The sequence below is a fragment of the Calliphora vicina genome, chromosome 3 (assembly GCF_958450345.1).
Source record: "Calliphora vicina chromosome 3, idCalVici1.1, whole genome shotgun sequence".
NCBI lineage: Eukaryota > Metazoa > Arthropoda > Insecta > Diptera > Calliphoridae > Calliphora > Calliphora vicina.
The window spans coordinates 126917470-126930235 of record NC_088782.1 but is presented as its reverse complement, the minus strand read 5'-3'; the positions used below and the strand labels follow the sequence as shown (position 1 = coordinate 126930235).

Genomic DNA, 12766 nt, shown 5'->3' with positions numbered 1-12766 from the left:
AAGAGATTTTCTTAGTGTTTATTATTGTCCTAGGCAGTTTGGTATTAAATATAGGCAAAATCGGTTTAGTACAAAAAAAGTTGTGAACCAAAATGTAAGACAACCTTGAAAATGTTTGAAAAACTATGTTTAACAAGCTGCCCTTGCATAGTTTGTTGTTTATTTGAGATAAACTATTATGACTTTCGATTATTATTGTAAAGTGCATAAACTTTTAAGTTGCCAGCATTGTGATTTTATCATTTTTTTAATTGGTTTAACATTTAATAAATGTTTATCTGTTAATACTAGAAATATTGCTTATATTATATTTATACTAAAAGTATGCTATAGTTTTGTTGTTATATTTGTATTAGGAGACAATGGCTCCTAATATGTTTAGGGCCTTATTCACAAACAGCTTTGAAATTTATCAAGGCTTTACAAATCAAAATCTGCAAGGAAATTTTGTTTTATAAACCTTTGATAAATTTAAAAAATTGTTTATGATTATGGGGGTTAGTATTGTTGGGTTTTCTTTTTATTTATATTTCTCTGCTGTCAATCTTAGCATTTATCAAATTGCAAACTTGGAAACTCATATGGGTGGCATAAAAAACAGCAAAAAAAAAACGTTTGCAAATTATGCACGTATGAATATTTTGTCACCAGTAGCAAATAAATGTACATTTTTTGAGACACATGTAGAGAAAACTATTTTTAAATAAAAATTCTTTATTTCATAATAAAACTTCAAACGAAACAAACAACAAGCTTATTTATAAGTTTGTAAAATAAAAACAAAAAAAAAAAAGAATAAATAGCTAAATCAATTTTTAAAGAATTTCCGTTTGCTGCAGTTTTGTTTCCATACATATTTAAAGATGCTGAAGAAAAAATGCTCCCTAAAGTATGCAACATTTTTTTTCAATTTTCTTGTAAACAATTTCTCTTTCTTTAGGGTTTGTTTGTTTGTTTGTGTGTTATTTTGTAACTGCTGCTAGAAAAATGAAATATTTCTTAACTATTTGTTGTTTATAGCATTTTACACAGATTTTCTTTTCAATTTCTATGCTGATATTTTTGCTGAAATATTATAACATTTTATTTTAGTTTGTGAAGCACGTTGCTTTTTGTTAAATATTTTTCAACATTGCCTAGAATTGAAAAATCCCACAGGATCTCATAAAAAAAGAAACTAAGCGAAAAACATATAATAAGTAACACAAGAAATATAAAACTGTGAGTCTGTGTGAGTTTTTTTTTTTTAGTTTGATTTACATTTACTGCAGTTGCCAAAGGCATTATGGAACCGTTTTCATTTGGTTGGCTGTTGTATGAATTATGGCAGTGTAGGAGCATGATTACTCTCTAGAGTCTAAAGAGACACACACCAGCTTACAAAAGCAATCAAAGCCATAATAGAGCTTTAGTACGTGTGCTCATTCAGACAGCCTTTAGAAATTTGTTATCATTCAGACAAAATTGTAAATATGAAAAAAAGTATTTTAAAGAAAAAAAAAATTTCGACTTTTATTAGTTGAAAACTTAATAAAGTTATAGGATGTGCTCAAAAAAATATAAAAACCTTTTCTTACTTTTCAAATAATTCAAAATTATTAAAAACATTTCATTTTTTTATTTCCTTGCAGCTTTAGCAGTTAACAACAAAAATGGCTTTAAGTTAATTTACAATAACTTCAGTTAAAAACCCCAAATTATAAAAAAAACCAAAACAAAACATATCATTTTAATAGTCCTTACAACAGGACTTTCAAAACAACGTACAATATTTTGTAAAACGACATAATATTATAACAAAAATACCAGCTGCAACATGGTTAAGGGTATTTTGGTAAATCGTAAAACGGATGAGTCCTTTAAAGCACAACTTAAAATGGAACACTCTGACCTTGTGGCCGAAATGCAAACAGTGGAAAATTTGCCCACACATGAACGCCTACAACTAGCAAGACTGTAAGTTAAACACTCTTTTTATATACCAACCATAAAAACAAAAATTTTAAACTTATTTAGGATTTCGACAAATGTTACGTGCTACACTAGCTACTACAACTCCAATGTAATCCAACGAAACAAAAACCCCCCAAAAACAAATACATAGTAAAAGATATTTATTTTGCCAATAACATTTCCACTTAGTAGGTGGTATTGGGAAGTTCCCTTTCCATTCCTAGTTCGGAAATAAAAAAATTTAAATCTGTTATTTTCGAAAAACAAAACTAGAACACAGCAAAAACTGTAACTGAAAACAAAACATTCAAATAAATTGCAAACAATTTAAAAACCAATTGCTGAAAAAAAAAACAGAAAAAAGCTTTGCTTGCAACTACAAAAAATAACTTTAGTCAAAACAACAACTGTTCTTTACAAATTACTAAAGTTTAAATTGTTGTTAATAAATAAAACAAGTTTTGCTTTTATTGAAAATTGCTAGAACACAAAATTATTTAGAAAAAGAAAATTTTATAATGATATTAAATAAAAAGCTTTAGCAAATTAAAAGCTGATAAATATGGGACATTAGAGATTCTTGAAATTTAAAAAAAAAGAAAAACTATTATGAATTTTAGTAAATAATTATAAAGGAATAATGATTAAAAATATAAAAAGATAGTATTTTAATTGCCTCATGGATAGTATTCATTAGGAGCTTTCAAGATTAATGAATAACTACTAAGTAAAATCTTTTTGTTTACGAGCATTAAACAAACAAGTTTGTGAAAAACTTGTGAAAATTTCTCTTTTAAAATGTAAACGTTTTTTATAAAAAAATTAGAGCTTTTTGTGAAAAATTGTTTTTTAAAAATTAATTGTTTTAAAGCATTTTGTGGACTAATTTTTCTGGAAAAGAAAATGTAAACAGGTTTTATTGGTAAAAAAGCTCTACTTGAGCTTTTTTGAATAAAAAGCTTTTTTTAATGAAAAGCTTTTTGCATATTTTTTGTTTAATAACATTTTGTGAAAAAAGCTTTAATTTGAAACAAATTTATTTTTTATAAAAAAATATTTTTAATATTTTAATTTTTGGATAAAAAAGCTTTTTGTGGACAAATTTTTCTGAAAAAGAAACATATTGTAAAAATTGTTTTTTCACATAAAATAATTTTTTTTTTGCATTTTTTTTAATAAAAAGCTTTTTGTAAATTTTTTGTTTAATAACACTTTGTGAAAATAATCTTTTTATGAACTTTTTGTGAAAAAAGCTTTTATTTGAAACAAATTTATTTTTTATAAAAAAATATTTTTAATATTGTAATTTTTAGATAAAAAATCTTTTTGTGGAAAAATATTTCTGAAAAAGAAAAATATTGTAAAAATTGTTTTTTCACATTAAAAATGTAAAAAGGTTTTTTTTTGTTAAAAAAGCTTTACTTGTGTAAAATGTAAAAGTTTTTCTAAAAAAAGCTCTACTTGTAAAATTATAGCTTTTTTGTTTTAAAGCCTTTTGTGGACAAATTTTTCTGGAAAAGAAAATGTAAATAGGTTTTATTGGTAAAAAAAAGCTCTACTTGATCTTTTTTGAATAAAAAGCTTTTTGTGAAAAAAGTTTTGGTAAAAGCTTTAGTGGAATTTTTTTTGGAAATAATTTTTTTTACATATTTTAACACAAACAAATGTTTATAATGAAAGCTCTCCTCTGAAAAGGATAATTTTTAACAAAAACTTTTTTTTATTGAAAAACTTTTTTGGAAAAAATCTTTTATTAATTTTCATGAAGAAAGCTTATTTGAGTATAATTTTGTTTAAAGATTAAATTTTCATGTGGAAAAAACTTTTTTAAATTCTTTTCTATAGAATTTGTGAACAGTATTGTTTTATTTCTTCATCTAGAACAAAGCTTTTTTGAATAAGTACAGTTTTGTGCAAAAAGCTTTTTGTGATTATTTTATTTTTTTTGAAAAAAGCTTTTATTCATTTTCACGAAGAAAGCTTTTTTGAGTATAATGTTCTTTTTGAGACACAAGTTCCATGTGGAAAAAAACTTTTTATAAAATTTTTTTCTATAAAATAATTTTTTGTGAAAAATGTATTCTTTTATTTCTTCTTCAATAATAAAGCTTTTTTGAGAAAAATGCTCTTTTTAAGGAAAATCAGTTTTTGTAAATTTTATAGCAAGCTGTTTGTAACAATTGCTATTTTTTAGTTTTGTTATTTAAGATTTTATTTAATAATTTATTTACGAAAAAAAATTATTTAAAAAAATTGTTTATCTATAAAAAAGCTTCTTTGATAAAATTGGTGTTTTGCGAAAAAGCTTTTATTTAATAGAGGAGGAGTTGTCCTTTAAGAATATTTTCTACAGAGATGTGACCAAATTCGATGTGAAAAACATTTTGGGCTTATAAGTTTCGCATGTTAAGGATTTTTACATGCCTAATCAAGTTTATTATATTTAATTACAAGAATCGAGAAGATTTTTTTTTATATAACAAAGTAATTTTCAAGTAATCCATTTTTCTTATTTTTTCTCTGAAGAAACATATTAAATTTCATGCACTAAAACAAAAACTTTTTATTATTAAATTCTTACTTTGTTTTATATTTAAGCAAAAACATTTCAAACTAAACTTTGTAATTCAATTACATATTTGGCACAAAAAATTTAAATATTTTACTTGACTACAAAATACCCACTTTATTCTATTACATAGTTTATACAGTTTAAGTTAATTTACATTTTTATTAAATGGTCTTTTCTCTTTTATCTTCTATACTTAACCACCATTCACCACCCTCACCAGGCGACGAGCTCAACAGCTAAAAGTAGCCCGCCAAAAAGAGAAAGAATGGCTAAAGCTGCAACGAGCCAAAGGTGTCAATCTTGCCACCCTGAATGGCATGAATACAACACATCACTTTCGCAACGGTTCCAATTCGTCATCATCATCGAAACGTCACATATCGTTTGAAAATAGTGTCGTTCTGCTGGAGGCTGCCTCACGCAATGACATGCACGAAGTGGCCGAACTGCTGGAACACGGCATAACACCGGATGCGGCCAATGAAGATGGTCTGACGGCACTGCATCAGTGTTGCATAGACAACAATGTGGAGATGCTTAAACTGCTTTTGGAATATGGTGCTAATGTTGATGCTCAGGACAGTGATAAATGGACGCCATTACATGCTGCCGCCACCTGCGGCCACTTAGAGTTGGTGCGTATACTAATCGATCATGGTGCTAATTTGTTGGCCGTCAATACCGATGGCAATATGCCGTACGATTTGTGTGACGATGAGAATACGTTGGATTACATAGAGGCTGAGATGTCGAAGCGGGGAGTGACACAGGAACTGATCGATGAGACGAGATCGGCCACGGAGAGGCTAATGTTGAGGGACTTAATGGAGCTATCGAAAAACACTGGTGATGATCTAGAGCAGCCGGATGAACATGGTGCAACACCGGTGGGTAGTGAAGGGGGCAGATGTTTAATTATTGGATCTTTTTTATTACTTTTTTTTATTTTTTTGTGTTTACAGCTGCATATAGCCTCGGCCAATGGTTATATTAAGGTGGTGGAGTTTCTTTTAGAACAACATGTCAATGTTGATGCTTTAGATAGAGACATGTGGTCGCCGGTGCATGCGGCAGCCTGTTGGGGTCATGTAGGTTGAAGTTTTTTTTATAATAGGTTTCATGGGGAGCTTTTTTCTGGGGGAAAATAAAGGAAATAACAAAGAAAATTGAAATTGAGACTTTATATTTAAAAAATCAGTTTTTTTGTGAACATTTTTGCTGAGAAAGCTTTGTAAAAAATCTATTTTTACAATAAAAGCTCTTTTTGTGAATAATGCAGTAAAATCATCTCCATTTTTTTTGTTATTTTCTCCATTTTATTCAAAAGTAGTGTAATTCTAATGATTTCAGTTTAATTTTTTGATTTATTAACTTGTGATTTTTTTAATTTAGCTGGAAGTCTTGGAAATGCTGGCCCAATGTGGTGCTGATTTAAATATCAAAAACAAAGATGATGAAACACCCTCAGGTAGGTGAAAATTTATAATTTAATACAAAGGAAGTTGTGGCAAATAAATGTATTGTTATCAAGCTTTAAAATAATGCTCTTCTAAATAACATAATCTCTCTTAAAGAGAGCACAATCTTAGAATTAGTTCATTAGGACTAGCTTGCTATTTGTGTATTATAAATTCCATTCCTGGTCATTTAATTTAATTTAATTCATTTTGACATTTCTGAGTCATTATTTTAACAGTTAAATCAGAAATATTAAAAGATTTGAAAAATTATGTTTAAATATCTGCTTGCTTAAGGATCAGTTCCCACGAAAAACAAATTTTGAGAAGGGTTTTTTGTTAAAACTTTATTTAAACCACCCTATTGTTATATTTTAATCCAATAAATTTTATTTAGATATTTGTGAGGATCCTGAAATACGAGAACGTATAGAACAATTGAAAACCGAACAGGAAAGTAAACGTTTGGCAGAGGCTCAAAGACGTCGCGTAAGAAGATCTCAAAGTAATAATACCAGGTGAGCAGGAACAATATAAAAATTTTAAACAAAATCTTTATACTTATCCTCTTCCCCTCCTTCCCCCAACAGAGCACAATCGGTACGTCGTACATCCTTGCGCGATAAAACGCTAACAACCAAAAAAGATGCCGTCGAAGAGGCCCGTTTGCGTCTGCAGGCTCAGGAAGTATTCGTAACAGCAGCACCCGACAGCACAACCCTCGATCCGAACGGTGTAACGGACCATCACAATCATCATCCACATCATGCGCAGCTAGAGGGCTCGGCCGCCGATTGGCTATCGAAGAACTCAACAGCGGCAGCGGCCACACAACAACAACAGCAACATCACAACAACAACAACAATAATACCTTAAAAACCAATAATAATCATAGAAATTCCTACGATCCTAGTCTTAAAGATATGGTAGATTCCAATAGCATTTCCAGCATGAGTTTACTGCAACAGCAGCAGCAACAACAGCAACATTCCTATCAGCCACGGCGACCACCAGAAGGTCGTGAAAATGATGAATTACAAATGCATGCATTTAAAACTAATGGTGAACATTCCACAGGGGGCGCAGGCCACATAAACGCTTTGAATGGCGTCGGAGGATTGGGCGTGGGCGTAGGCGGAAGTACTAGTAGTAGTAGTACTGTTGGTGTTGATGGTACATCATCTACGGCCACAACAGCCGCAGCTGTGATTGCAGCCACAACAACAACCACTGGTCATGGCACGGAAGCTGTACAAATACAGTCGAGTAAAGAGGCCACAAATGGCAAAATAAATGTACAAGTCACTGTGTTAGTGGGTAAGTGTAATAAACCATATAACAACAATAACAATAAAAAAAATAATAATAATAACAACAACAACAACACTGAAAAACAAACACAAACTGCATGCTTTTCTACATATATACATACATACCTATACATACTGCATACATTTATACGCATTCATACAACATTTACCCAGACATAAATTATTTACATACATATATTGTACTTGCAATATGTACTTACACTGTTTTTTGTTTATAAGGGGAGTTTCATATTTGAAACAGAAAAGTGTCTTGTGTGGACACTATTCTAACGAAAAGTGTTTTGTGTAGACACTATTCTATTGGGTGTATGACTTAAAAATGCAGGATTTTTTTTAAATTTTTATATAAATTTATTCAAATTATTGTCCATTTGTTAGCAATTACCATTTCCCATCTTTCTGGCAAAAAAACTGCTCATCTTTTGAGGCCAAGAACGAATCAAGTCGGATACTCTGTTCCAAAGTGAAGCGTATCCCAGAGAGAGCATTCTGCTTCGATCGATGCAAATAGTAGTAGAACGGGGCAAGATCTGAAATATAAGAAGGGTGAGGCAAAACTTCCCAACCACTTCATTCTAAATACTTTTTAACAGGGATTGCAACAAGAGGCCGAGCGTTGTCATGATGGAATATTAAGGTTTCTGGCCGCATATTTTGGGCGTTTTTCGTCCAATGCTCGCTTCAATCGAATCAGTTGAGTTCGGTACAGGTTCACTGTGACAGTCTGGTCAGATTTCTGCAGCTCATAATAAATAGGACCCTTTTACATCCACCAAATACAGAGAATTACCTTAGCGCCATGGATATTTGGATTTGCTATCGATTCGGCTGGTTGGACGGCCTTCACATACGATTTATTACGCTTCAGGTTATTGTAATGAATCCATTTTTCATCGCAAGTAATGATTCGGTGCAAAAATTTAATTTCGGACATGTGAAATCGTCTTTCAAGGTCGTTATTCAATTCGTTATTCAGTTTTCATTGCTTTTGAATGAAAACTGAATAACGTTTGCGAGCAACGTTTTGAAATTGCTGCTTGAGTAGATCCCAATGAATTTGCAAGCTCTTGTTGAGTTTTACAAGAATATTCATGGAGTAATGCCTTCAATTCTTGGTCTTCAAACTTGTTTGGCTGGCCTGCCTTCCGTGTCAAAATCACCACTTCTGAACCGTATAAATCACCTACCGATGGAGAACAGTTTCACCATAAGCTTTGGTGAGCAATCGGAGTGCAAAGCTTCCCCTACATGACGTTTCGTTTGTACAAAATTCAACATTTTCGAAGCAAGAAACAACTTTGTTGTTTACACTATAATGTTCAATAACTAAAGCCGTGTGTCCACTACCAAGTTTCCTTGCGGAAGTTGCTTCCAGAAGTGACTTTCAGAATTTTTTGTCGTGTAAAAACGTATTAGAAGTCGTCTTCCAGAAGTCACAGATTGCAGAAGTTACTTGCAGCAATTATGTGGAAACACGTGTTTGTTGCTAGCTGGAAGTAACTTGAAGGACTTGCTATGAACTGCAAGTGTTTTGAAGACTTGCAGAAGTAGTCGGGTAAACGATTTGTGGTATTATCTTCTGTTTCAGTTTAGTTTTGTGTATTTTTGAGTTCATTTCCAAATTTAGAAAAATGGACAAAAATAAATTCGTTTTGAGTAGTGAAAAAACACAATTGGTAAGGGAAAAACAAGAAAGTTATCCTGAATTATGGGACACATCCCCAAAAGACTAATAATAAAATTAACCGAAACTTGCGGTAGTCTGCTTCCAGAAGGAGTTTGTAGAAGTTATTATGACGAACTTGCTGCAAGAAATTGCATACGTGTTCTCACACAGTGTGAGTACAGCTAGCAGTCCAACATATAACTAATTGCGTAGATGTATTGCTAGGCAGTATTATTTCAAGCCCAGTTGTATCTGAACTAAGTAGTTGCGTGACCGAGTTGGCCTTATCGTCTTCGTGCGTCACTTTCAGAATAGCCTGCTGAATTAATCTTTTAAGTTTACGCTTGCTCCCAGTTTTTCTCAAACCTCGAAGTTCTGAGGCGACAAAGTCACCAAATATTTGGTATTCATTCGACGGTTTTTGCATTATTTTGCAAAGCATTTTCCAGTACGAAGTCATGTACGTCTTTTTCTATATTGGCCACATTTTTTATACCCTTCACCTTCGTGAAGTTTGTCATTCCGTTTGTAATTTCTACATTTTTCATTTCCGACCCTATAATGTATATATATTCTGGATCCTTATAGATAGCGGAGTCGATTAAGCCATGTCCAAATCTTAAATAATTCTGTCAGACATGCTTTCGATAATTTTGCTATTTAAAATCAGCAAAATCGGTCCACAAATGGCTGAGATATGAGGAAAAAACCAGGACAACCTCGATTTTTGACCTTTGACCTATATCTGGATTACTAATCCATTAATATAGACAATATGGATATCTAATGATAGATATTTCAAAGACCTTTGCAATGACGTATATAAAACCATAGTAAGTTGGACATACAATGGGTCAAAATCGGGAAAATTATTTTTAAACCGGATTGTTTTTTTCACCAAAAGTTTAAAAAAAACAAAAAAAAATTTTAAAAAAACAATTCGAAAATTTTTTTTTCCAAAAAATTAAAAAATGCTTAAAAAAATAAATTTTGTTTACCTAAATATATTTAAAATTTTAATTTTGAAGTATAATTTGCTGAAGGGTATATAAGATTCGGTACAGCCGAATATAGCTCTATTGCTTGTATTCATTTCTTTATTTAATTTTTGACCAAACTGCGCGTGTCTATATAATTGGCTATTGCCAATTTTGTTGTCCTGTTGTCCAGTACAACTTTCTTGTTTTCAAATACCAAATGTGTTTTTTCAATGCTCCAAACGAATTTATTTTTGTCCATTTTTATAAATTTTGAAAAGATTTAAGAAAAACACAAAACAAAACTGAAAACAGAAGAGAATACCACAAACAGTATACCCGACGTATTAAAAAATATTGTAAATTCCGCATTTTTAAGTGATACACCTACACACTACTCCTTTCTACAGAATAAAGTCTCTATTGTCGGGGCAATATTCTATAAAAGAGAGTCTTTGTTGAGATATTATTCTATGGATTAAAGTCTTTGTTGAGACACTATTCTATAAAACGAGTATTTGTTTAGACCCTTTTTATTGAATAGAGTCTTTGTTGAAACATTATTTTATGGAAAACAGTCTTCGTTGAGTTACTATTCTATAGAATAGAGTCCTGTCGAGGCTGTATTCTATAGAATAGAGTCTTGTTGAGACTGTATTCTTTACAATAGGGTCTTGTCGAGACCGTATTCTATAGAATAGGATCTTGCCGATACTTTATACTATAGATTAGTGTCTTGTCGAGACTGCATTCTATAGAATAGAGTCTTGTAGGGACAATATTCTATACAAAAGATTTAATTTAATATAAAACTCACCCCATACTACAAAAAAACATACATACATATTTGTATGTATGTCTGTCATGATTACATATATCCATATCCTTTTATAAACACCCATTCGTATGCGGTCATATATAATGGTATATTTGAGGTTTTTGTTTTGGACTTTATATATTATTTGTGTGTTTATTTTTTTTTATAATAAATTTCCATTAAGAAGGACCTTTTTTTTACAGAAATCTCATAGTTTTTACATGCATAAAATATTGTTTTGTTTAAACCATTTTTTTTTTTCGTTTTGTTTTTTGTTTTTATTTTCATATGTCCTTTTGTTGTGTTAAACCTCCCCAACTGTACACAATCCATACCACAATCCAAAATAAAAAAAAAATTCCGACTTGCATCATCATTTTGCTTATAATGCACTTGTTTTGTTTTTGTAATGCCCATGGCTTAAATGTTAAATGTTCTTTGCCCTGGCTGGCTGTTGTTTGATTGATAATGATATGACTGCTACTGTTGCTACTGCTACTGCTCTGACCAAATAAAACTACTAACATTGATACTACTACCCCTTAATACCGAGTAGACACATCCAATACCCATAATCTCCAGCAACAACAATCACAATCACAGCCAACGCATTTGCATCATAATCAGCAACAGCATCAGACGCAACAGCAACAGCAACAACATATGCATATGCATCTACATGGTGGTCATGGTCATTATAATAATTTGACAGGCTCAACAACAGCTACATTTCATAATCAGCTTCCACATCATAATCCGCCACAGCAGCTACAACAGCTACAACAGCTACAACAACATCAACACCATCCTCTACTACAATTACAACATCACCCACAATTGTTGGACACCTCATCTCAATGTTTGGCCAATGCCACCACATTGGCCAATCTGAAAAAGCAACGCTCTATGTCGCGTTCTAATGTTCTAAACGGTAGTAGTAGTAGTAATTGTGAAAATGGTTCTGTTTTAGGAGCCGCCAATTCAACAAATCTTAATCATAATCACATCTCCCACAACAACCACACCACCAGCAACAATAATAACAACAACAACACCTTAGAGGGCCAAGTTAATACCCAACAGCCAGTCTTAAGCAATGGCTTACAGCATCCCGCACTAATGGACTATAATGGTTTAATAAATGATCCATCATCTCAGCACAACTCAGCAGGTGTTGGGGGAGGCGGCGGCGGTGTGGGAGGTGCTGGAGGGGTAGCAGGATCTGCATCAGCAGCTGGAGGTATGAATAAATTTAGTGGTGTTACCGGTGATGTGGTAAGTGATAGTACAAGTTCGAAAAAATGTTGTATAGTGATGTAAAACGAAACGAAAACGACAACAAAATAAGCAGAAAAGTTTATTAAATGTAAGTAGTGTCCTTTAAGGCGCCATTTAACCCTTTAACGGTATAAACAGAATTAAAGAATAGAGAGAATAGAGCCTGATGTAGACTCTATTCTATAGAATAGATCCTGGTGAAGACCCTCTTCTAGCAGAATATTCTATAGAAAACAGTCTTGTTAAGACTCTCTTCTATAGAATAGAGTCTTGTTAAGACTCTCTTCTATAGATTAGAGTCTCGTTAAGACTCTCTTCTATAGAATAGAGTCCTGTTAAGACTCTCTTCTATAGAATAGAGTCTTGTTAAGACTCTCTTTTATAGTATAGAGTCTTGTTAAGACTCTCTTTTATAGTATAGAGTCTTGTTAAGACTCTCTTTTATAGAAAAGAGTCTTGTTAAGGCTCTATTTTATAGAATGGAGTCTTGTTAAGATACCCTTCTATAAAATAGAGTCTTGTTAAGACTCTCTTTTATAGAAAAGAGTCTTGTTAAGACTCTCTTTTATAGAAAAGAGTCTTGTTAAGACTCTCTTTTATAGAAAAGAGTCTTGTTAAGACTCTCTTTTATAGAAAAGAGTCTTGTTAAGACTCTCTTTTATAGAAAAGAGTCTTGTTAAGACTCTCTTCTATAGAATATAGTCTTGTTAAGAC

At 31.7% G+C, this 12766-nt stretch overlaps 1 protein-coding gene across 3 annotated transcripts in view; it reads left to right on the top strand.

Annotated features, from left to right (window-relative positions):
- Positions 1-12252, top strand: part of MYPT-75D (Myosin phosphatase targeting subunit 75D) — a 120611-nt gene extending 108359 nt beyond the window's left edge. Inside the window, exons 4-11 of one of the 3 annotated variants that reach the window (XM_065504836.1) lie at positions 1632-1956; positions 4746-5412; positions 5488-5613; positions 5918-5993; positions 6380-6500; positions 6573-7000; positions 7061-7300; positions 11331-12252. In XM_065504836.1, the coding sequence (XP_065360908.1) occupies positions 1817-1956; positions 4746-5412; positions 5488-5613; positions 5918-5993; positions 6380-6500; positions 6573-7000; positions 7061-7300; positions 11331-12094 (2562 nt within the window). In that variant the 5' untranslated portion in view covers positions 1632-1816 and the 3' untranslated portion in view covers positions 12095-12252. Of the gene's footprint in view, positions 1-1631; positions 1957-4745; positions 5413-5487; positions 5614-5917; positions 5994-6379; positions 6501-6572; positions 7301-11330 lie in introns of all 3 variants that reach the window. The other 2 variants (XM_065504835.1, XM_065504837.1) reach the window with 2 other exon arrangements.
- Positions 12253-12766: the final 514 nt, after the last annotated feature.